This window comes from Leptomonas pyrrhocoris, assembly GCF_001293395.1.
Source record: "Leptomonas pyrrhocoris isolate H10 chromosome Unknown, whole genome shotgun sequence".
NCBI classification, from domain to species: Eukaryota; Euglenozoa; class Kinetoplastea; order Trypanosomatida; family Trypanosomatidae; genus Leptomonas; species Leptomonas pyrrhocoris.
The window spans coordinates 129,255-152,618 of NW_015438391.1; the positions used below are offsets into that span (position 1 = coordinate 129,255).

The 23,364-nt window shown below is 58.3% G+C and overlaps 9 protein-coding genes across 11 annotated transcripts; all 9 read right to left on the reverse strand.

The window, feature by feature from the left end:
- Positions 1-790: 790 nt before the first annotated feature.
- ABB37_09815 (putative mitochondrial heat shock protein DNAJ) lies at positions 791-2,220 on the reverse strand (the record flags this gene model as incomplete). 3 transcript variants are annotated; one of them, XM_015809456.1, is made up of 1 exon in its annotated part: positions 791-2,220. In XM_015809456.1, exon 1 carries the CDS (start codon positions 1,925-1,927, stop codon positions 791-793), a length of 1,137 nt encoding a protein of 378 aa, XP_015651938.1. In that variant the 5' UTR covers positions 1,928-2,220. The 3 variants fall into 3 exon arrangements, with proteins under 3 accessions (XP_015651938.1, XP_015651937.1, XP_015651936.1); XM_015809455.1 differs by having other exon boundaries at positions 791-2,177; XM_015809454.1 differs by having other exon boundaries at positions 791-1,929.
- Positions 2,221-2,811: 591 nt separating this feature from the next.
- Positions 2,812-3,394, reverse strand: ABB37_09816 (hypothetical protein; the record flags this gene model as incomplete). Its single annotated transcript, XM_015809457.1, has 1 exon — positions 2,812-3,394. The coding sequence occupies exon 1, from the start codon at positions 3,235-3,237 to the stop codon at positions 2,812-2,814; it is 426 nt and encodes a 141-aa protein (XP_015651939.1). The 5' UTR covers positions 3,238-3,394.
- Positions 3,395-4,047: 653 nt separating this feature from the next.
- On the reverse strand, positions 4,048-6,735 carry ABB37_09817 (hypothetical protein; the record flags this gene model as incomplete). Its single annotated transcript, XM_015809458.1, has 1 exon — positions 4,048-6,735. Exon 1 carries the CDS (start codon positions 6,247-6,249, stop codon positions 4,048-4,050), a length of 2,202 nt encoding a protein of 733 aa, XP_015651940.1. The 5' UTR covers positions 6,250-6,735.
- Positions 6,736-7,586: 851 nt separating this feature from the next.
- Positions 7,587-12,191, reverse strand: ABB37_09818 (putative nucleoporin putativeserine peptidase Clan SP family S59; the record flags this gene model as incomplete). Its single annotated transcript, XM_015809459.1, has 1 exon — positions 7,587-12,191. The coding sequence occupies one exon, from the start codon at positions 12,189-12,191 to the stop codon at positions 7,587-7,589; it is 4,605 nt and encodes a 1,534-aa protein (XP_015651941.1).
- Positions 12,192-12,856: 665 nt separating this feature from the next.
- Positions 12,857-13,577, reverse strand: ABB37_09819 (hypothetical protein; the record flags this gene model as incomplete). Its single annotated transcript, XM_015809460.1, has 1 exon — positions 12,857-13,577. Exon 1 carries the CDS (start codon positions 13,445-13,447, stop codon positions 12,857-12,859), a length of 591 nt encoding a protein of 196 aa, XP_015651942.1. The 5' UTR covers positions 13,448-13,577.
- Positions 13,578-13,870: 293 nt separating this feature from the next.
- ABB37_09820 (putative ATPase) lies at positions 13,871-16,001 on the reverse strand (the record flags this gene model as incomplete). The annotated part of the gene is made up of 1 exon (XM_015809461.1): positions 13,871-16,001. The coding sequence occupies one exon, from the start codon at positions 15,999-16,001 to the stop codon at positions 13,962-13,964; it is 2,040 nt and encodes a 679-aa protein (XP_015651943.1). The 3' UTR covers positions 13,871-13,961.
- Positions 16,002-18,274: 2,273 nt separating this feature from the next.
- ABB37_09821 (hypothetical protein) lies at positions 18,275-20,146 on the reverse strand (the record flags this gene model as incomplete). The annotated part of the gene is made up of 1 exon (XM_015809462.1): positions 18,275-20,146. The coding sequence occupies exon 1, from the start codon at positions 19,769-19,771 to the stop codon at positions 18,275-18,277; it is 1,497 nt and encodes a 498-aa protein (XP_015651944.1). The 5' UTR covers positions 19,772-20,146.
- A 401-nt stretch (positions 20,147-20,547) lies between these two features.
- On the reverse strand, positions 20,548-21,953 carry ABB37_09822 (putative mitochondrial MP44; the record flags this gene model as incomplete). Its single annotated transcript, XM_015809463.1, has 1 exon — positions 20,548-21,953. The coding sequence occupies exon 1, from the start codon at positions 21,841-21,843 to the stop codon at positions 20,548-20,550; it is 1,296 nt and encodes a 431-aa protein (XP_015651945.1). The 5' UTR covers positions 21,844-21,953.
- A 558-nt stretch (positions 21,954-22,511) lies between these two features.
- On the reverse strand, positions 22,512-23,339 carry ABB37_09823 (hypothetical protein; the record flags this gene model as incomplete). The annotated part of the gene is made up of 1 exon (XM_015809464.1): positions 22,512-23,339. The coding sequence occupies one exon, from the start codon at positions 23,337-23,339 to the stop codon at positions 22,512-22,514; it is 828 nt and encodes a 275-aa protein (XP_015651946.1).
- Positions 23,340-23,364: the final 25 nt, after the last annotated feature.

A 23,364-nucleotide genomic window follows, 5' to 3' on the forward strand; every position in this document is an offset into this window, starting at 1 on the left:
TGACCTGAGCGTCAATGGGTATTTTTCTTTCTAACTTAACTTGACGATCGGACGCACGTTTGCTTCTGAGAGTGGTCAGCATCAGCGAGCAACGCGCATCCGAGAGCAGCCCAGTGTCGCGGCGCCCCACAACGCAGCGATCCTTGCCTGCGCAAACGCATTCCTATGAAGCGGAAAGCACGCCTTTAAATACACATGAAGACAATGGACCCTTTCCAGGTGCGAGGAGAAAAAACTCACCGGCTATTTCCCCGCTTCTGAGCTTCGTGGAAAAGAAAATGCATGTTATTAACTTTTACACTTCCGATCATCATGGATTGTTGTGGTCGGTGTTTTTGCTGTACTTTCCAGCTGTGAATAGTCCCACTGTTGAAATAAATCGTCAACACGCACAAGCTGCTGTCGCCGCCTGCACCCACACAGGCCGGAGCCTCGTCCCCTCTGTCGGGCAGCGGCCTTCATCCAAGGAGAAAAAAAAGGAAGCGACAAATCCAACGGCAACCCATACCGCAAAGAACGCAGCAAACGCACATGGTGAAAGAAACAACCAGAGAGGAAGAGGGCAGCACAGCACACATTGGTCGCACCAGCGCCTAGCGCATCCGCCGCTTAGCCCCTCGCAACCGCTTTCCACTCCTCCATTACTTTGGAGTTTTCATGCATTACAGAACGAAGTGGTTCTGCTTTCTGACACGGCTCACCTGAGTGCTACGTCTTCCCGAAAAGGGCGGAAAGCGTCGCACAGCGCAAAAACCAAAGACTTGATGGCCACGACCACGCTCAGCGTGCATTAGAAAGGGCGTCGTGCGGCACGACCGAGGAGGTTGAGCATGAGCACGGAGGCAGTGAAGAAAGGGTGCCGGGCGAAGAAGCCGATGCAGCAGAAGAGCAGCGTGCCCAAGACAACCGTCCACGCACCAAGAATCAGGAAGGACACAAGTGGGCTGCGGCCATGGGAGCGAACGCCAAACATGCTCTGCGTGAAGTCCTCGGACGGTTTCTCGAACTGTGCCGAGACGTTCCCGAAGTGGTGGCGGCCATCCTTTCCCACGAAGCGGCTGCGGTAGAAGTCCTCGCCGGTTTGGTTCGTGCTCGCGTTCGGGTCGCTGCTCGACGACTGCCGCACCGTGAAGCGCGTCCCACGTGGGTCGGTGTAGGTCGTCTCCTCCATGCGATTCCCGTGTTCGTCGGTGAAGATGCGGGTGGAGCTGCTCTCGGTGCGGAAGAAGGGGCGAAAGGCCTGCTCTGAACCAGGGAAGCTTCGCCCCACGTGTCCGCCTAACCCGCTGCCGGGCATGCCGCCCCGCCGCATCTCCTCCTCCAAATTCCTGAAAATCTGGTCCACGCGCATGCCACCAAACAACTCGCGAAAGAGGCGATCCGCCTCCTCCTTCGACATCTGTTGGTACTGATAGTTGCCACGGCCCATGCCTCCAGGGAAGCCGCCAGGGCCGGAGGTGGAATAGCCGCTGCCGCTGCTCGACGGGTCGCCGCCCATGCCACGGTACATGGCCCGCTGTGCGTCGTACTCACGCCGCTTGTCCTTGCTACCAACAACACTGTAAGCGGCAGAGATTGTTTTGAACTTCTCCTCTGCTCCGGGGGCGTGATTGCGATCGGGGTGGAACTCGAGCGCGAGCTTTTTGTAGGCGCTCTTGATCTCATCCTGTGTGGCATCCGGCTTAACGCCCAGCACGGCGTAGAGGTCTTGTTGATCGGTGCTGCTTTGCATGCGGTAGCTCGCGGTGAAGGGCGGCGACGACCCCAGAAAAAAGGCCCGCTTGGACGCGGACTGCCATCGTCGCACGGATGTCGTGGGAATCGAAGAGAGCGGCCCAGTATTGAGCAAGAGAGGCACGCAAACGCTACGCATGGTCTTTGCGGCGGCCGGCGATGGCCACGCGATGCGACGGATCAAACGACGCATGCTAGCCAGAAAACAAAAAGAGGAGGGGGGAAAGAGAATAAAGAAGCTCGAAGGACTACAGCGATACTAAGCGTTTAACTTGCTGAAGATGAATTGGTAAACGAGAGAGGACACGCTGCGTAAATGGGTCTGCACAGAACTCCTTGAACACGCAGAATAAGAAGACACGCAGCGATGACGCGAAGACAGGAAGGTGAGAGCAATCTTCTTTCTGCTTGCTGCTGCCTCCTTTCACCGCTGCACCGGTAGCTGTCGTTCGTGATTGCGGAGTTGAACGCGGTGTTGGGATCACCTTGGCGGCAGCGGAGATAGGAACGAAAGAATTTCAGGAAGGACGTAGTAGTGTGAGGAATGAGAAGACTACAAGAAGATGCTGTCTGTGCACTATTATTATCGTGGGAGCAGCAAAAAAATAATACGCATCGACGCCGCTGCCTTCACAGCTTTAATTGTCTCTTTTTTTTTTAAGCGATGAGAACAGCAAAGTGGGGCATCGTTTGGCTTGCTTCTATCGGTGAGGCGCCTCACCGACGATTTAGGCCATAAACGGTCTTCTTACGTTTTTGAATGTTTGTAGGTGGGACTCTAGAGGAAAGTCTCTTGGCACAGTAGCTGTCTATAGGAGTAGATGCACAACCTTGTGTGGATGCTCCACATTCGCCAGTGCATTGGCGCCCTCTCCTTTTTTGGAGAAAACGGAATGCAAGGGCTTGGCATGATATATATCTGTCAGCAGGAAGATAACTGCGTAAGAAGCGGTGACACGTTCTTCGCGCGACTCTGTCGGAACAGATTCCTGTCACCAGTGTCACAAACAGGCTCTAAATAAAGAAGTACGTAATTCGGAGGACATTCCACAAATGCGTACGTGCATGTCGGGCCGATTACGCGCTACCCAGGCTAGCCGAGGACAAGATTAGATGGCACTTCTGCTCCGTCTCCGCGGCGCGTCTTTGGAGACGATCGATCGCGTCTCGCCGCAGCGCCGCAGCGCGTATGGACGTCTCTTCAACCAGGATCGCAAAGCTGCGCTGCTTCTCCTCGATCATCTTAATGGAGCTCTTTGCCTTGAGCTGCCACAAGTCGACGCCTTCGCGGAACTGCTCGACCATGCGAATGAGCTTGTCGAACTCCCCCTGGATGTCGCGCTGATCCTCCGTGAGCGACTCCCGCACCCCGGAAAGGAGGAGGGCGAGCTCCTTGTCGACGTCTTGCTCCAACAGCTGCGCTTTCTGTGATATCTGCGCCTTTTGCTGCCGCTCCACCTCACCCCACGCGGCGTCAAACTGCGCCTCTGTTGTGCCGTTCATTGAGTCTTGCAGCAACTAAAAGGGAAAAAAAAGGTAAGGGGGAGAGAGTGAATGCGATCGGCAGCACTTCTAAGCCCCCGCAAAGGTTTCCGCCTTAATGGGGTTGCGTTTCGGAAAGGGTGTGTCAAGGTACTCTTCAAACTAAGCTTGTTGAGCCTTCAAGAAGGAGCAGAGAGAAAGGAACGGAGAGCACTGTGGGAACCGCCGTTCGACAACAACGCTGGGTGTCTCAAAGAGCGAATACCAAAATCAAAGGGCGGAAGCCTTTCCTGCATTTCGAAAGGTCATTTTCACATAAGTCCGCTTCCTCATAAACCTTCGACAGTCTCGCGACCTCGCGAGAAGGCTGGACCTCCAGGTGTTTGCAGCCGTGGCTCCAAATGCGTTTCTCGTGAGCAGCCGCAGCGGGCTCTCTCGTCGAAGAGAACATGCAAGGCGGGTGAGATTTCGAAATCTCCAGGCATCCGTGAGAAAAGCCGGCATCGCGCCGTGTGCTCTTTGGTTCAAGTTTTACGTGGAACAGAAAGGAAGCGCCCAAAGGAATCTTGAAGGCCAGAAAACGATCATAAAGCGTATTCACGGGCGCGAAGGAGCAGAGTGGGCAACACGAAGTTTGGGAAGATGTGGGCGCGAACGGCCACATGTTCAATAAAGCAGCAGCAAATATGCAAAACAGGAGGAAAAATAGAACTTCTGCTGACCAAGACGGCGAAACAAAGTCCGGTGGTGGGGAAAAGAAAGGAAAGAACTCTGACGAGCGGTGAGAGAAGAGAAAGGTGGTCTGCACCCACTCCGCGTTGCGTTCCCGCGCTACGCCACTTCATCCCTCCCTGTTCCGTAGTTGCTGCTGTTGGTGATGGTGTCACGGTGACGCTGGCCGGTGTGGGAGCCGCGGGTGCTGCGGTAGTGAGGGGAGAGCACCTGTGACACAAAGAGCTGCTCCCGCTCGTGGGCGGTGGTGCTGCCAGCTGTAAACGGCAGCACGCCCCCTGCCGTCCCTCCCTCGTCGTTGTTCGCCTCCTCGACGGCCGTCTCGCGAGGACCTGCGCGGCTGGGCTCCGTCCGGGCAGAAACGGGTGGCATAAAAGAATTCGCCGACGCCGAAAGATTTTCCGCCGCCCCTCCCTTGCTCGACTCGCACACGCGCTGGCTCAAGTCGCGCAGGAAAAGCTGAAGAGACGCGTCGTGCACGTTGGTGGCGAGGGGGGCTTCACCGGTCGTTCCGTCGATGTGACGCAGATTCCACCCCGAGTAGACGGCCGCGAAGCTGGCGACGGACTGCTGCACCTTCCGCGCACGACTGTGCGCCGTGCCGGTCGGGGCCGTCGCCGCCCCCAGCAGCGTGGCGGAGGACGCAGAATCCTTGCCGTGTGCGGATCGCGTCGCGCCGTCCGTGTCGCTCAGCTCGCGCTCCCCCTCCTCGCCGCCCTCGGTGGACCCGGTGAGGGAGGAGGAGGTCCAGTCGGAGCCCACCGCGATGGAGCCGATGCCGTCGACGGTGGTGGAGTGCTGCACGACGAACTCGACCAGCGCCTCCACGCTGCCATCGTACAGGGCGTACAGCAGCAAAGCCGGCAGTGCCAAATTCTCTATCAGGCTGGTCAGAACGGTTTGCAAGCGGTTCTTGAAAAAGTGCTTGGTGAGGTGCTCATAGAAAATATCCGCAGACTCGAACCACTCCCGGGTGTCGAAGTGCAGGTGGCTAACGAGCTTCTCCAAGTCGGCCGCGTACGCGTACTCGCGCTCGCGCGGGTCGACCTCCGGTACGCAGGCGTACAGCGTGAGGGTCAGCGTCAGCCACCACACCAGCGTCAGCCCCCCAATGAAGCCGCCGATGAGCAGGCCGGGGTTGAGGAAGGTCAGAAGCGCCGTGACGAGCACACAGGTGCCGCACACCCGCCGCACCAGGCGAGACACGCTGTTCGAGATGCGCAGCCGGGCCACCATCGACTCCGCCACTTCGGCCCCGGCGCGGAGGCGACTGGCGTGCAGGTGTTCCACCTCGTTGTACAGCCGGAAGCGCCACGCCGCCGCCGATGTCCACGTCCGCTGCGACAGAGCCCAGTAATTCACCTTCACCTGCGCTGCGTTCTTCACCAGCACCTTCAGCACGGCATAGAGGCAGAAGAAGGGATAGCCGGCCCCGTAGAGGACGGCGTAGAGCACCATGGTGGAGCGCACCGCCCACATCGCCTTGTGCCGGCTCTCCACGGTGCGGAAGGCGTCGAACATGGAGGCCAGCAGCATTGTCAAGACGCTCGAGCTGACGTAGCGCAGCGCCGTGCCTCGAAACGCGTCGCCCTCGTGGAAAGCAATGAGGTAGTTCTCGAGCTGCATGAGAGCCTGCACGGCACGCAGGGGGTCGAGGGGCTCGCCCGGGGCGCCGAACTTCACGCTGCCGCTGCGGCCCACCGCGGCGCAAATCGCCTCGAGAAAATCGCCCCACCCAGCAGTGCTGAGGGCGATGCTGTTACCAACGCGCAGTCCAATAGACTCGTGCCCGTCGCGGCCGTTCAACCCGCGCTGCCAGTGATAGCGCCAGCGGTGCAGCGGGGTAAGGAAGCCGGTATCGATGCCGGCCTCGCGTGCCACCTCCTCAATCTCGCTCTGCAGGTAGTACGTCTCCACGAAGTGGGTCAGCTCGTACGCGCAGGCGCCGCACGTGGCGCTCAGAAACACAAAACCCCAAATGTGGCCCCACACCGTAGTGTGAAAAAGGTACGGTGCGTGCAGCCCGCTGATGAGGTGATGCGTCGCACACTCCGCCTCCGCGCAGGTCAGCGCGGTCACCCAGTCAAAGCGCATGGTGAACGTGACCGCCACGACGAAGAGGACGAGGGTGTTGAGGAAGTCTACCGCCGAGGCAACGGTGGCCCCCCAGAAGCCTTTGTTGTACCAGTACACGTAGAGGGCTTGCATGAAGGCACGCATGTCCTCTATCTTACCACTTCCGGCAAAGCGCAGGCTGAAGCGCGGGAGGCGCAGCACCGAGGTACGCATCTCCCACGCCATCTATGCGACAACAGCAGCAGAAAAAGGTTCTTGTGGAGAAGCTGTCTCCTTTTTGAGGGTAGGGGTATAGATCGAACGCCGCACACAGCACGCGACGACAGACCCGTCAAACGAACCGCAACGACGCCAGGAAAGAGAGGTAAAATGAACCAGCTCGAGGTGGAGCGGCGGGAGTTGGAGAAGTGTATTGTGGCGGAGAGGACCGCTCCGTACAGATAGGGAAGATCTGTGGTGGAGAACTAAAAAGAAGAGAGCACGGTCACTAAAAAAATAGGGAAGGGAAAATGCGAAGAGCGGAGAGCTTCAGCGCCCATCTGCGCTACCCAACGGATGGATAGTTGTGACGGGTAGAAGCGTGTTTCACCTAAAAAGAGAACCACTCAAAGACAAGAGCACACACACAAACATACAGACACACGCCGCGTTGTGGCACAAGATGGGGAATTAAACACACCGCACCGGTTTTGTGGGTCCGCTGCACTTTTCTTGATCGATATCAAGTCCAGAAAGAAACGGCGAAATAGAAGGAGGGGGAGAAGAGGCAACGATGAAACTGAGATGCTTAGGAAGGACGAGATGTGTTCTGTGCAGCAGGGAAGGCCCGCTGCTAAGAGCTCTTATAATTGATGGGCAAATGAGCAAGGCATAGTGAAGCAGGTCAGCGTAGGAGGAGCTACGCCTTCAACTCGGCGTCCTCGTCAACTGAAATGTAAGAACGTCAACGCAAACGGCTGAGAGTCCTCACTGAGGCACGTCACTCTCAGCCGAAAAGGAAGTGGATTTCCTCTCTCCTTTCTTTTTTAGTGTCTGTTTGTTTAACGCAGAATTTTCTCTGCTGCCTCCGCATTAGGCACCAGCAGTTAGTAGGGCGAACTTGCTGCGTGCACATTTGCGTGTAGTTAGGCACCTTCCTCGATGCCCTTACAAATCACTCAAGCCATTCGAACCAAAACAGCGAAGGCTACGGTCAAAACGGAAAAAAAAGAAGCACCCCGAAATGCACCTCGGGGCAGATGACAGTACAACGCACACAACACAAGCTAATGTGGCGAGCTCTAAGCGGCAAACCTGAAGGACCATACTCCATCGCCAAACGCCAAGAAAGGGAGGAAAAGTGTCTTCAGGCCAAGACAGACACAGAGAAAGGGACGGCGGCTTTACGCTTCGTTCTTCGCTCCTGTAATCAATGGAACACATCCTTCGAATAAATAAATAAAAACACATTACGGGTGCAGGAGAGCAGGGTGAAAATTGAAGAAGGTGTGAATACCTCTATCGCGGCTCTGTTAGGGGGGAAACAGGCGCACACCAACGCTTACACCGGCACGCACCTGCGTCTACATCGCCAGCTTCGCCAGCGCCTTCTCCAAAGCAGCGTGCGTGGCAACGCTGGGGCTGTTCTCCGGCGCCTTTCGCACCTCCTCAGTGGGCGCCACAACGGGCTCTAGCCAGGTCGCATCCACGCGCAGCAGCGTGATCAGACGATCAAATTCGGTCGTGGAGCCGCCTTGCTCCTTCAGCGCGGACGCCCGCATCGCGTTGCGCTTGCAGAAGCTGCGCACGGCATCCATTCGGTCAGGGGCAGACTCAATGAGGTGCAGCGGCATGAGGCCCCAGAGCCACGTCTCCTCGTTGCACTCGAGGGCAGCGGTCATGCCGAGCAGCACTGAAAGCTCCGCGTCCTTGTAGATTTGCTCCCGCGGCAGTTGAATGGCACGGATGGCGACGACGATCAAGAAGGCGGTGAGGTAGTCCGTGCCGTCGTAGCTCGATGCGTGCGGGTGCAGGCAGCTCGCCGGCGGTGCCGACCCATTCGCGAAGCCCTCTAGCAGCAGCAGCGCCGCGTCTTGGAAGGTGTTGCCGCGACGCACCAAGTCCTTGCCGCGCTTTGTGCGCAGCGTCTGCGCGTCCACACGCTCCGCGTACGGAGGCAGCGGGTTCAGCTTGCGTGACGAGGGAGTACGCAGGCGATCTAGGAAGGTGAGGACGATGTCCTCCGCCGGGGTGTCGGGGACGCATCCGTAAAAAGTGAAGATGCCGAGCAGCTGCTTCCACGTAGCCGCGGACGGGACGGGGCGCACCTCCGCCGCCGTGTCGCCCACGCCCTTGTACTCGTCGTCCGCCATGAAAGGCTCCACCTTGCCGGAGAGGAGCCCCACCACGCGCTGCCGCACCTCCTCGCCGTTCTTGAAGCCGCCCTTCGCCATCTCTACGTAGCCGCCGAACTGGTTGCCCTCGCCGCACACACGCACCACACGCGCGAGCTCCTCGTTCGCGATAGAGCGTGCTGATGTGCGGGCCTCGCGCAGCTTGTGGCACAGCATGATCTGCACCAACTCCTCTGCCGGGGAGAGGGCCGCCGTCTTAGTCGTGTCGAGGAAGGTCGCCAGCTCCCGTTTCAGCCACGCGGCAAGGTTGCGGTGGCGCAGCTGGCGCAGGTAGCGCGCCTCCTCGACGGCGTTTGGCAGCGCATCGTCGCCCTCGGGCAGCGCGTAGAGCGCGGCTAGCAGCGACAGGACGGAGGTCGTCTGCCGCGTGGAGAGCGCCTCCACACGGGTCAGCGACGCGGCTCTCGCGGCCACAACATCCTCGATCGCTTTCTGCGCTACCATCAGCTTCTCGGCCGACAGGGTGTTGTGGCTCCTCTCGCGGTGAAGATGAATAGCGGCGTGGGGGCACGCGGCAGCGTCCTGCCCGCCCTCCTCCGTCAAGTCGGTGTACTGCAGGAGCAGACGCAGCAACGTGATGGTGCACTGCGTGAGGACTTTGTTGGCGGGACGGTGCCAGTGGAACGGCGTGGCGACCACCGCGTGCGCACCGAACACCTCCGGCACGGCGCCATCCGCTTCCGCGCCGTCGCGCAACTCCGCGTGGGAGGCAAAGGCGAGCGTTCCGGCGGTGCTAAACCCCGCCCGCGAGCTGCGCGCCAGCATCCCGCGCACCGTCTTCTCCGAGCCCGGCAGCCCGCCCGGGTGGGCCACGTAGGCGCGCTGAATCGCCGACTGCTGTGCGCGGACGTAGAACACGCGTGGCTCCAGCGACGGCCGCGCCGCACCGAGTTGTACCGCAAAGGGTTCGACCTTACTCCTGGTCGACATGTCTGGCAGCTCGTATGGCAGCTCAAAGTCCGCGGCGGCCGCGGTGGCGAGGTGACGCTCTGCCACAGCCGATTGCCGTGTTGCAGCGGGCACTTCGAACCGGCGGATCTCCGCTGTCGGCGGCACTGCAGCCACAAGTTTGTTGTTTGCAGCTCCGCCGTCGTTTTCCTCCAAGGAGCTCGCGTTGTCCCCCACGTCGGCGTCCCTCTCCGACGACTCTTCGCGGGTGTCATTGAGGGTGCGAGAGTACTCGTCGTCGTCGCGCACAATACTCAACGGGTGCAGACCACTCGTCTCCGCAGTTGCAGCAGCAGCGGTTGCCCTCGTCGCCCCATCCACACCGGCTTTGCTGGCGTCGTTCAGACGGTAGACGCACCACCCCTGGCGGTAACCCACGAAGCTACCCTGCACCTCTTCACAATGGCGCAGCAACTCCTCCTTCAGCGTCCCCGCCTCGTCGCGAACGCGCACCTCCGCGCGCACGTTGAGGCCGCCTGACGACGGGAAGGCTGCGCCGCGGGGGTAGAGGACGGCCCGGCCATCGTGGCTGAGGTGCACCACATCCCCCACATCCACCCGCACCAAGTTCACGGGGTCCAGGAAGCGAATCTCGCACGAGCCGTCGCGGAGGCGCACGCAGAAGGAAGCGACACGACGGAGCTCGTCCGCGGTGTAGGCGCTGAGCTCGGCGAGGCTGGGGCTCGTCACAAAGTCGGGGTTGCTGCACTGCGGCGCCACAGCGCTGTTGCCGACAGCATCGGCCGGCGCAGACGACGGGCGAGACGGAGGATAGGACTGTGGCCGTTGCTGTAGTTGCTGTACTCCTGCGAGAGAGGAGGCTGTGTCTGCTTCTTTGGAGCCACCCAGCTGCACCGCGGGCACCAACATTTCTTTCAACGCGAAGGGCGACAGTGCACTGGAGCCGAGGGAAGCGGGCCCCTGGTTCATCAGAGCGTTCTCCTCCGGCACGCGCATCTGCCCAACCAGCCACGTGTGGATGGCGCGGCGCGACGACGGAGCGGCGTTGCTCAAGTCGCTGCCCGGCAATTTCGACCCCTGCTTCGCGGCGAGAGGACGCTCGTACGTGTCAAAGAGCAACACATTGCCGTACGGGCTGGCGTTGTAGTCCGGGAGCGACATGAAGGAGAGATCGGTGGGGCGGCCTAGGTTGAGGAGACCACCCGGCGCTCCCTCCGCTGCGATGGGGGCCTGGCCAGAGACACCCGCTGTAGAAGGCGGTTGACCGAACCCGCCAGTCCCCGCAGCGAGTTGCTGTCCGAACCCTGGCCCTGCAGCTGCTTGTCCATATCCGGTAGTTGCTGTGGGTTGCCCATATCCCGCAACCGCAACGGGCTGCTGACCGAAGCCGCCAACGCCCGCAGCGGGCTGTCCAAAACCTGCGCCTGCAGCAGGTTGTTGAGCAGCACCGAAGCCGCCGGCCGCCGCCGGTTGCCCAAAACCAGACGTCTGCTGTGCAGGGGCTCCGAACCCACCTCCAGCAGCTGCGCCAAAGCCAGTCGTTGCGCCGCGGCCAGCGCCAAATCCGGTGCCTGCAGCTGCTTGTCCAAAACCACCAGCTACAGGCTGCTGTGCGGCACCACCGAAGCCGGATTGCTGTTGCGCGCCAAAACCGCCCTGCTGTACACCAAATCCTCCTGTTGCGGGCTGCTGGCCAAATCCACCGGCACCACGCCCCGCTGCACTGAAGGCACCGCCAGCTGCACCTTGCCCAAAGCCTGCCCCTGCAGCAGGTTGTTGAGCAGCACCGAAGCCGCCGGCCGCCGCCGGTTGCCCAAAACCAGACGTCTGCTGTGCAGGGGCTCCGAACCCACCTCCAGCAGCTGCGCCAAAGCCAGTCGTTGCGCCGCGGCCAGCGCCAAATCCGGTGCCTGCAGCTGCTTGTCCAAAACCACCAGCTACAGGCTGCTGTGCGGCACCACCGAAGCCGGATTGCTGTTGCGCGCCAAAACCGCCCTGCTGTACACCAAATCCTCCTGTTGCGGGCTGCTGACCGAATCCGCCAGCACCACGTCCGGCAGCGCTAAAGCCGCCAGCAGCTGGCTGTTGCGCAGCACCAAATCCACTTTGCTGTTGCGGCTGGCCGAAACCTCCCGGCTGCTGGCCAAAGCCGCCGACTGCGGGTTGCTGACCAAAGCCGCCAGCGCCACGTCCCCCTGCGCCGAAGCCACCGGCAGCGGCCTGGCCGAACCCGCCAGCCTGCGGAGGCTGCTGTGGTTGCCCAAACCCGCCAGCCGGCTGTTGCGGCTGACCAAAGCCTCCCGTCTGTTGACCAAAGCCTCCCGTCTGTTGACCAAAGCCGCCGGCTTGCTGCGCCGGCTGACCATAAGCGCTCGTCTGCTGCTGTGGCTGTCCAAAGCCTCCTGTTGGCTGTTGCGGCTGACCATATGCATTGGGTTGCTGTTGTGGTTGCTGGCCAAATCCGCCAACCGGTTGGCCAAAGCCGCCAGTTTGCGGAGGCTGCTGTCCGAATCCACCGGCCTGCGGTTGCGGCTGACCGAACCCGCCGGTACGCTGACCAAACGCATTCGGTTGCTGTTGCGCTTGCGGCTGCTGTCCGAACCCACCGAATTTCGGTCCTGGCAGACCGCCAAACCCGCCGGCTTGCTGCGGCTGCTGCCCGAAGAGACCTGCTTGCTGCGGTTGCGGCTGGCCAAATCCACCTGTCTGCTGGCCAAATCCACCAGCCTGTCGCTGCTGCTGCGGGGGCTGTCCAAATCCACCTTGCTGCGGGGCACCCATTTGACCAAAGCCGCCAGTAGCGGCTGGCTGGGCGAACCCGCCCGGCTTATTCTGACCAAAGCCACCACTGCCAAACGCGTTCATTAGATTTCCGCTTGATTATACGATTTCGTTTTCTATGCAAAGCGGGCTGGTACACCAACACGCACACACACGCAAGGCGAAGGAGAAAAACCAAGAAGAAGCAGATGACTACTCCTGATAAGAGAGAGGAGTGAAGAGAGAGGGACTGGAATGACGGTGAAGAGCTGGATGAGAGGGGAGGGGGGGGGATGACGACCCTTTGTGCGCCGCCATGTGCAACTGTGCTGGCACAACGAGGAGTTTGATCGACACAAATGAAAGGGAGTTGGCACGCACGAGCCGGTTCTTCCAACACAACCCGCTACAGTTCGTAGGGCTTTTTTGAATGATGTGAGCAATTCGAATCTTGAAACGAAGGACTGGAAACGCTGTTTTGGGTAGCGGCCGATGCGGTTGATAAGGTTATTCCCGTGCTCTTACTCCTACCCTTCACCCGACACAGTTTGCAGTGCGGCAAACGCACGTGGGTGAACGGCAACATGGAATAAAAACGCGTTTCAGCAACTGCAGGAAACCCATCAGCGGCAAACACCGACAAGCCACCCAGAGCCCACCCCACACAAACTTCGACTCTTTCGTCAAACTATCGAAGAAGAGAAATCAACAGCAAAGGCACGTGCCAACAACGGTGACGTTGCAAAAAGCGGTGTTTCTTTTTTTTAACTTCACTGTTGACGAAACAGTGATGCCATGCTCGGCTGCGGCAGCTGCCCAGTCTTCGCCTTGACAAAGTCGTCCCAGTGCTCCATCTCACTGCAGTACGTTTGCTTGTCTCCCCCGTACGAAATCAGCGCCACGCTGTCGCCGCCGTAAAACTTCAGCTTCTGCTCGTTCGTGTCGAGCACCGCAAACTCCTTGCGCTCAAATGAGCGGTAAAGGGCGCGCATGGTAGACGTCCCGGTGGTGATGCCTCGCTGAGCACAGTAGTCGTCCCAGTGCTGCATCTCCGAACAGAACATCTGCACGGGCGACCCGCTTTGCGTCGGGTCCACGCCGATCACCTGCGAGGCGAAGGTGTCGGCGCCGGAGGTGAAGATGTGCAGCGGAACTTCGTCGCGCTCCGACGCGAAGAGCTGCTGCATCGGCGGCTTGCCGTCATTGATGCTGCGGTCTCGTCGGTAGTCGTCCCAGTGAATCATCTCCGTGCACAGAAGTTGGCGCGCCTCGCCGAGATCGACGGACCTGTTCACCAAGGGCAAGGAAACATAGGTGTCGTCCTTCGCTTGAAACCACCGTCCCGTGACCTCTAACTGCATTATCGATAGTATCTGTACTCGCCTAATGACAAGTACTCGCCTTGGTGTTGTGCTTTGTGTTTTTCCTCTTTACTACTCACACCGGTGCGGGTGTTTTGTTGGGTGTTGGTGCACACCGCAGAGAGAAACCTGATGGACAAGGAAGATGTGGTGAGGAGAACACAAGGGAGTAAAGGAGGCGAAAGAAGATCGTTCGACGTCGCGAAAAACCAACGGCGCAAGCAATCCCTTTCCACGCAGAGATCCAGCGCACCGATTCGTCCGCAGCAACCCCGAAATCGCACATTCGCGTCGCCTGCGTGTGTTTTCTTCGTTACGCGCCACAACCCTCTGCTCGGTAGTCGTTTCAGCCGTGCTTTAAAAGCTCCAATCGTCTCACGTTCAGATGAAGCAGCGTGCGTATCTTTAAAAAAAAAGAGAATTAGTTGCTGTGATGGCTGCTGTTGCTACCGCTGTCGGAACACACCTGTGCGCACAGTGTAACGAGCAGGGTCGCAAGAACCAATGTAGCACGCTAAGCAGCCGCGTGCTCACGTCGAAATTGATCCAGCGCCGTGGAGTCGTAGTGAGTGCGCTGGAAGGCGGCTGCCCTCTCCAAGAGGTACGCCGTGACGGTTTCTTCTGCGGCGAGAATTGCAGGCACCTGCGCAGACTCCTTGAACAGCGCCAAAAGCGCCTCCGAGCAAAACACTTTCAGGTCTGCTCCACTAAACCCCGCCGTGCGCTCGGCAATTTGCGCCGCGTTGGCGGCTGTTTTGCGAAGCAGCAACTCGAGAATGGCCACGCGGTCTGCCAGACCAGGCAGCGGCACGTACAACACGTAGTCAAACCGCCCAGGACGCATCAGCGCTGGGTCCAGCAGGTGCGGCACGTTCGTGGCGCCGACAAAGCAAACACCGCACGTGTCGGCGAATCCGTCCATCTCCGTTAACAGGGTCGACAGCAGACGCACGTGTTCGCCGTCGCGTCCGCCCACCGCACGACGCCCGCCCAGCACCTCCACCTCGTCGAAGAAGACGATGCAGGGAGCCTGGCGCCGCGCGCGTGCAAAGACGTCACGCAGGCACCGCTCACTCTCCCCGACGTAGGCGCTCACGACCGTGGCGGAATCGAGGTAGATAAGAGAGAAGTTGCCCTCGGTGCACAAGGCCTTGATAAGGGTCGTCTTAGCGCAGCCGGGCGGACCGTAAAGGAGAATGCCACGCGGGGGCGTGATGTTAAAGCGCCTCATGAGATCGGGCTGCTGCTGCGGCCACACCAACGCACGGTGCAGGCGGCTCTTCACCTCGGCCAGACCACCGATTTGCGCCCACGGCACGGCCTTGAAGGGCAGCGTGGCGGCAATGCTCGGCTGCCGGGCGGCGGCCAGCGTTTCTGCGCTCGTCCGCCCCACCAAGCACTGCGCGGCACCCTGCCAGTCTTCCGCCGCGCCCCCGCGCACGCTGGCCAACAAGAGAGCGCGCTGACGTGCATTGGGGAAGGAGAAGACGATATGGAAGGAGAAGAGCCCGTCGAGCACGTTGCTGGCACAGAGACCGTAGGCGTGGCTGATGCACAGCACCACGACGGAAACACGCTGGCCGTTGCCGACGCCGTCGCGCAGCCCCGCCGCGTCCCTCTGCAGTTTGCAGAGGTGCAACTTGGCCAACTCCAGCTCCGCCTCCGCAAAGACGTGCTCCGCGTGCGGTACCATTAGAACGCACGTCCCTCCCCTTCCGCCGTGCGCTGCCTTGGTTGCAGAGAACTGCGCGGACCACGTCAGCACCTGGTGTCGCACGCAGGACGTGTTCAAGACGTAGTGCACGGTGGACGAGACTCCACATCCGCGAGGGCCGCGCACCACCACGCCTGTGAACGAGCCGGGATTTTGGTCGGCACATGCAATAAATTGCCGGAGCTGGCGGACCTCTTCGTCTAGTCCAATAGGCGAGTTAGGTGCGCACTGGGTTGTATTCGCAGAAATGCGGCCGCTGCTCGTGAGACCGGGCGTGTGACGCTGCACCTCGTTCACGCGTACACGGCAGTCACCACTGACGAGGGCGATGCCGCGGTACCGTTTGTGAAGCGACACGTGCCGCACCGTGTACACGCCCTCTTCGGTGCGAAACTGCGCACCTGCGATGACGTAACGTCCCATGAGGGCGGCGGTGAGGTGGGCGGCGGTGCCCCTCACGTCGCCGCGCGTCCCTTCCACCGTCACCTCCTTTGCCAAATACCGAAAAAGCGGACAGCGCAGCACCAACGCATCACCGTTCGCGCTTCGTTGCGCTTCGTTTTCTTCGTTCCTCACTGCGGTCTCTGACGTTGAAAGGGGCGAGTACACCACGCCGTCGGAGCACGCTGCGATGGTGACGTCGTGCGTCTCGGCAGATGCGAAGTCTTGACTGGCGAAGCGCCGCGCCTCTTCAAGGCCGACACGTACGGCGGTTTCTACCTTGTAGGAGAGCGCTGCGGTAGCAACGGGCACCACGCAGCACACATAGCACCCGCCGCGCAGCTCCACAAAGGCGCACGGATACTGCGCCGCGCGCCAGCTGCTTGGAATACGAATCATCGCTCAGGTCTGCTAGTCGACTACGGGGATGGATGAAAATGCGAGGACAAGGGAGGAGAAAAACGTCGATCACGAACGGCAAAGAGAGGAGAAAAGAGACAAAGATGCGAATTGCAGAGAAAAGTCAAAAAAGCTTTTACAAGAAGGTAGATATGGGGGGAGGGGAGGCAGAGCGCTCCGTCGAGTGAATGCTTCGTTGTTACTTCCATCGGCGATTCCAGTGGGTGACAGCGACAGATGTAGTGAACCGCTTTCACGTGGCAAGTGGTTTAGAGGTTGTCTTTTGAGCCATACGGACTGGCTGTAAGAGCTGCACAAAGGCAGCGCATGTGTTTGCTGCCCTTGGTTGTTTCGCTCACAGCTGAGACAGTTCAACGCCTGCTTCATTTGGCCAACGTGGCAGCAGAAGCAAAGCAACCCGTTAAATCCCCTGTTGTGGATTTTCCATTCCTCTAAAGAATCATTCCAACATTGAGGGGTGCTGCCTTTTCCAGTACCAGTGGAGCTCGCGTGGGAAACGCTTACATAATAAAAATAAAAGAAAAATGGTGAAAAACGCGGTAGAAGAACGAAAAAAAGTTGAAATGAGCAGCACAGAAATTGTGTTTACCAGAAGTGTCTTCAGCATCGACGAACGATGAGGAAAGAACAAAATAGTACGCCAGCAACTCCATGAAGTGCACAGCGTGCCATCGCACCTCCTCTTTCCAAGAAACCCAGTGTGTATATGTATGTATGTGCGCGCGTGTATGTCGACGTGCGGTTTCCCTTCGCGTAAAGCATCGCAGTCGTTCACCGTGTATCAACACCGTTGGTAGACATCGTGCTGCGTGTGAAGTTAACGAGGAAGCGAGAAAAGAAAAAACAAAAGTGATGAACAGAAAAATACCCACTCAGTTCGAGGAACACAAAAGAAAGTGTACTCTCCAATGAAAACAGCGCAGCCAGTACAAAAAAAGGGGAAAGAAGAGGAGTTGGCACAGAAAGCCGGTACGAACGGTTTTTTGCTGTCCGAGGAAAGAAGAAGCACGGAGCGGTTCCGCAATTGAAAGAAGAAAGAAACTAATAAATTACAAAGGGGATGCTTTATGCGTAAAGAAAAAATTCCGAAGCACAAAACTATTTACAACGTCTTCATTCTCGAAAGAAATCAAAAAGTCGGCGTGCATTTTCGGGCGCGGGAGATTTAGAAAAATAGAAAAAAAGAAAAAGAGGAAGAGAGGGATGGTACGACAGCGGATCTATACTTAAAAGCCATCTATTATTTCAATGAAGCGGACCTTTCGCTTGGAATCAACAGAAATGCCGTTCGCGTCGACATTTCCTTCCGCTTTGTCTCCTGTTCACAGGTCTGTAAAGTGAACGAAAGATAAAGTGCTGTTGTTCCGCGATCAGTTTAGCCCCGCGCTCTACGCTCTTGTAGAAGTAAAGCGGACCGTGCAAAAGAGAAGAAAATAATCCCTTAACGCGTCGCCATCGTCTCCTCGTGAAGTGGTGAAAGATTCTATGAAAGCAACAGAAAAGAAGAGGAGAACAACAATACAGCATTTTGTAGAAAAAAAAAAACAACTAGGGGGAAGAGAGAAAGGAAAGCTACAGTCAACTCAACGATTCAAGAAAGAAAAGAACTATAAATGCTCAACGCAGGATCAACTTTTTTGGTTTTCCACAACGTACGCCGTTTAATGAACACGTGAAGAGAAGGCAATCAGAATGGGGTGTTTGTGCGTTGTGAAAACAGAAGAAAAATTAAAATAGTTTAACCTTTGAGAGGCAAAGGTGATAGAAGCACGCTGAAACAGAAAGAAAAGGGTGCGTTATGAAAGACGCAAGCACCGTGAGCGAGCGGAAGCAGAAATTGTCGTAGCTGATCCGTTTTGCCGCAGGTGGACGCTTCTTTGTTGTTGGTGGTGTTCTGATATCTATAGTAGTACAACTGAGTGAATGAACAGTACAAAGTTGGTGTGAAGAGTAGTGGTACGCAGAACATCTGCCGGGGAATCGCCTCCTCACCACCTGTGAAGCTGTCGCTGCTCACTGCCTTCTCTGAGAAAATGCGCAGCAAAAAACGGAAGGCCGCGCACGGAGCTTCACAGCAAACGAGCTGAATCCTCTATGGCACGCAGATGTGTGCGGAAACGTGTTAAAGGGAAAAGAGTGTTCTATGCTGCCCTTTCTGCGTCTTTTTGCTCTTTTACGCAGCGTCGGCGAACGCAAAAACAGAAAAGCTTCGAAAGAGAAAAGAAACGGAGAAGATGGACGTCTTCGCGTGTCTAACTCATCGACGTGAGGCACTGGGACAGGGGAGCCTGCGTCGCGCCAAAGAGGCACGGCTGCAACAGGTTGCCGTCGGAGTCGAAATGCGCATCTTCCTTCACGACGTCCTGCACGGCGTTCCGCGCCGTTTGCACGCGGATGGCAAAGCCCATCAGCTGTAGCCCGTTCATGCTCATGGCCCGCTGCGCGCCTTCCAGCGTCCGCATCTCGACGAAGGCGAACAGCGTGCAGTAGCCGGTGCCGGCGCAGATGCGGATCTTGTTCACTGCGCCAGCCGCCGTGAGGAGCTCCAGAAGCATGTTCTGCGGCAACAGGCCGGGCAGGTGCGAGACGTAAATGGTGCGCCGCTTTACCTCGTCCTGCCGCGAGTGCTGCGCAAACGTGCGTGGCGCGGACAGCGGCACAAAGGGCTGCGTGTGGTGCGGCAGCGACGTCGTCGGAGGGGGACACGGCATGGTGGAGAAGGGGTGCGGGAGGGACGCCCGCGCCGGCTGCAGCGACGCAGCGGCGGACTGCGGAGTCGCTGACTTCGTGTAGCGCCGCAGGTGGCCAAGGAGGACCTCGCTCGTCTCAGCGTCGGCCGCCATCGTCGCCATCTCCGTCACCTGGGCCCAGAAGGCGGCTCGCGAGATGTGGTAGGTGGTGAGGGGGGTGCAGGTGTGGGCAAGCGCACAGACGCCCTCCAGCTGCGCCAGCTGCTGACTCCCGCGCTGCAACAGGCGGGTGGCGAGGTAGTAAGGGTCGCCGGTGATCATGTTCAACATGAACAGGTTGCCCACCACCGCACCGCAGTTGATGGACTGCGCGGGGTTCAGCTCATTCGCCTCCAGCAACGAGCGCAGCAGCAGCTTCAGCAGCTCCTCGTTGAAGGCAACAAAGCCGGCCCACTGCGTGGACAGACCGGCCAGGGCGGACACGAGGCGCTGCAAGACGACAGGGGAGGCCCGAGCCACCTCCGTCGCCACCTCACCGGCCATCGCGGCTGGGAGCTTACTGTGCTGAATGAGCGCACTGATCGCCTGTGGCGCTGACTCGCTGTACAGCACCGCCAACAGCGACTTGAGTGAGCGGCTGCGTGCCTGCGCGACGTCGTCCAAAGAGACAGGGTGCACCACCAGCGCCTGTGACTGACGGCGTGGAATGAAGGCGTGCATCTTCTGCGCCGCCAGATCCGCCATTTCCGGAGAGGTAAAGCCCACAAACCCCGACATCTGCGGACCCTCCCACGCCGTGAAGGCCTCGTCGGCCCCGTAGGGGTAGAAGAGAGACTTCAGCTCAGCGTCCGTCGTGCCCAGGCTGAGATGACCGACGCACAGCCAAAACTTGCACGGCGACTTCACAAGTGAGGCATCGTCGCGGCAGTCGTCGAAGAGGAAGGAGGAGACGTCGTTGCCGGCGGTGGCCTCGGCGGTGGAGGCGGAGCTGCTGATGGTGGAGACAGAGCGGCAGAGGGAGAGGTCCTCCCACGTCTTTGTCGTCTTCACATCCATCATGGTTACGGAAAAGGAAAATGGAACAGCAATGGAAACGAAAATCCAAGAAAAAAAAAGGACAGATCGGGTGAATGTATGGAGTGAAAGCGTCTATAATAAAATCTTCTTTGTTAAGGATGTATGAAAGTTTATGGTCGGGGAGTGTGGGGAGAACAACAAGGGGAAAAGTGACTGCTCTTCCGCTTTTCTATCGGTGCTTCCGCGGTGCAGCGGCAACGGTTCTGCGCAGTGGCTGCGTGCAATGGAATGGTGACGCGTACCTTGTGTGAAAAAGAAGGGGGGCAACAAAAAGACGCAGATGGGCTTTAAAGACTCAGCTGTCGGAAGGGGGGAATGAACACAGCCTTGAGAGAGAACGAAGGATGCTTTATAAACTGTTCAAGGAGACGCAGAAAGGAGAGGAGGGAGGAAAGAAAAGACAAGAAACACAAGTAGAAGCGCGAGACGCGGAGACACAGACTAGTAAACACATGAAGTAACTAGATCCAACGAGAAGACGATCTTGACAAGCGCCACAGGCGGTTGTGCGGCGCGATAAAGCAGCCAATTGAATGGTGCATCTCCGCAGTATCCTCCGCGGAAAAACACAGGCTTTGCTTCAAGGTTGTTTAGTCTTTTCGGAGTTTTCTCTTCCTAATATTGAAGTTGTGGGCAAGACTCAATTGAACACGGCGACCAAGATTACTGAAAAAAGGCGCTCAGGTGCACGCAAATACACTTACCCGGCGCCACACCCCCGCGTACAAGTGTAGATTATCTGCAAAGGGGAACACCAATTACGTCTGCACTGCCAGCTTTGCGAGCTCCATGGCACGAGCGATGTTTGCTGCCTCGCTGTCAAACGTCCTCCTGCCGTCTTGGGATCGTTGCCGCGGCGTGGTGGACAGCACACACTTCTCCATCACGTCGTCCTTCTCCAGAATTTGGTAATGCGGACTGTCAAAATTGCGGTGGTTGCACGTTGGCTGCATGAAGGACTTCACGAATGTCGTCTCGGGAGCACTCGTCAGCGCTCGTCGTACCGACTGAGCTTCCTTGTGCCTCACGTTAAGAAAGGCAGTGTCCCTCGCCTCAGCTGCGAAGGAGGTGGAGGAGGGGTTGGGAACAGGTACGGTGTTGAGAGAAAGAGTGCCGATGGTGCGCGGGACCAGCCGCAGCTGTGACGGCAGTGACATCGGCTCATTCACCCACACACGCTTCATGTCTGCGATGACGGGCTCCAACAGGCGGTAGATCAACTCTGCCGGTATGCACTCCAACAGGTGAGAGCAGAGTACATGGAGGATGAGGACATCAGAGGGCGGGAAGAGGGCGTTGTTGTGCGTGCGGTCCGTCGGTCGGGTGCGCGCCACGAACCAGTACATCTCGCCAATCACGGCGCAGAACATGTGGCACTGCTGCTCTGCTGTGAATTTGCCGCGTCGTTGCTTCTCCTGCGGCTTTGCGCCGACGATCGCTTTCAGGTCGTAGCGATCAAACGCAAAGCACAGGCCCTCCTCTCCCACGATGGCGGGTAACGCCTGCACCAACACCGAGTAGGGGATGTCGGGGAAAAGCTTCAGCAGACGTCCACGCACCTCGGCAGCCAATATGGACTCGCCAAAGAGCGCCAGCCGCTGAAACTCGCTCGTCGTGTTCCACGTCTGCGTGTTCTCCGAAAAGAAGAGAAGACTGTGCAGCAGCACGTTGTACCGCCGGAGAAAAGCCAAGGCGAGGCACTGGTGGGAGATGCGCCGGTTTGTCTTGGAGAAGTGGAACTCCTCGACAACGCGAGATCGGTTGGCCAGCTCGTCGTACACGTTGCGAGCCGGCAGTGGGTGTGCAGGGTTGCATAAGCGCTGTCGAAGCAAGGTGAAGAATGCCCGCTGCACGTCCGAGGACGCGGGCATCGACACGTACGGCTCCTTGCTGCGAGGCTTCTGTGGCAGGGAGGTCGAGCTAGTACTCAGCGACGCGCCACCCACACCCAGCGAAGCCCCGACGGCGAGAAAGGCATGCGATTCACTGCTGCGCGATGTCCGGTCACCACGCGCCATCGGAAACCGCCGCAGCGCCTGTGCAGCTCGCTTCATTTGCGTAACTTCGGCAAAGGAGATCCGCTGCTGGAGTCTATCACGAGGTAAGTGATTCAACTTGATTGGAGAACAGCCCTTAGAATGTTCCGTTGCTTTCCTTCTGCCTCTTTCATTAAACTCAGAGCAGCACGTGATTCAAAAAAAAAAGTTAGCGTACGAAAGCAACCAAAAAGCAAGACGGCAAATTGTGTTGAAGAGGAACAATGGAAGAGACGAAGAAGAGGCAGTTGAAGTGGGTCAGTGAGCCAACACGCAGAAAACCGGTATAACTTTTCGAGCGACCGTACGCATTCAACCCATGAATGCAACAGCGCCAGGACAGTTTGCAGTAGAGCGTGAAAAGGCGCGTTCTCACGTGTTGTTCGTCGTCCGTAAATCGGTTTTCCATGGTGAATGAACGCAACGAAGAGAGAGAGAGAGAGGCGGAAATCATTTCTGAAAGGACAAGGAAATGAATGAAAAAAGAAGAACATATTACATCGGTTCGACGTTCACCTGGCTCATCCTCGCAGCCACCATCGGGAAAGAGAAGCAGAGTTCGAAAAGAAAACAAAAGAAAAGGCGCAAGTTCCATAGCGCCGTAGCGGCGCACTCTATATAAAAAATACAAAAAATACAACAAAAGGCTGGTACATGTTTTATAAGAATCATACATAAATGCGTCATTAAGCGACTGCGTCTTCAGGACTGCAGCGTCGCAGCAACACGGTTGAGCGGAACCGCGCAAGCATCTCGTTGAGATGCACCATCGTTCCCTCGTCTGCGGTAGCCACATCAATGACCGGTTTTTGGCAGCCCTGCGAAATGTACTTGTGCACCACCTCGTCGCCCAACGCAGGGTCGAGGCGGCGCATGACGTTCATCGCCTTCACGAGAGACACAACGTTGCGCTTCTCATCCGCCACCTCGCGGATGCCTTCGATGGCCAGCAGCGTAAACGCCTCCACCTCCTGCAGCCACTGCAGCTTTAGAAGCCTCACAAAGTACGAGTCATCCTGGAAAACCTCCGACAGCGTCACTTGGAAGTCGGTGCTGTCGCAGTGGCGGTACAGAGTGAAGCGCAGCTGCAGCATATTGGCAATCGACTTCTCCGGGCAGACGGCCCGCACGTGTGCGAAGAAGTCCTCGTAAGGCATCTTGTCCAACAACGTTGTCGGTGACACCTGGGCGGGCAGCTGCAGCTGAGTCAGTCGGCGACGCCACACGTGAACAATTTCCTCTGGCACATATCCCCGTAGAATCAGCAGCAGCGCACGGCACTCGGGGTGGTGCAGGTTCAGCTGGCACGTGTCTAATATGTTGACGCCCAGCGCCTTGGCCTCTGCAACGTCCGCTGCCTGTGTACGCAGCCATTCAAAAAAGAACTGCCGCAGGCGCGTCTTCTCCGCGGTAGTCCGCTCCCGCGCCACCCACATGGCCTCCAGCAGGCGCAGCGTGACGCTGAGAGAGAGGTGCCTGTGCTTGACCGGGTGCGCAACGCCCAGGAAACCCATGTCTTCCGACGTGCAGTGACCAGGC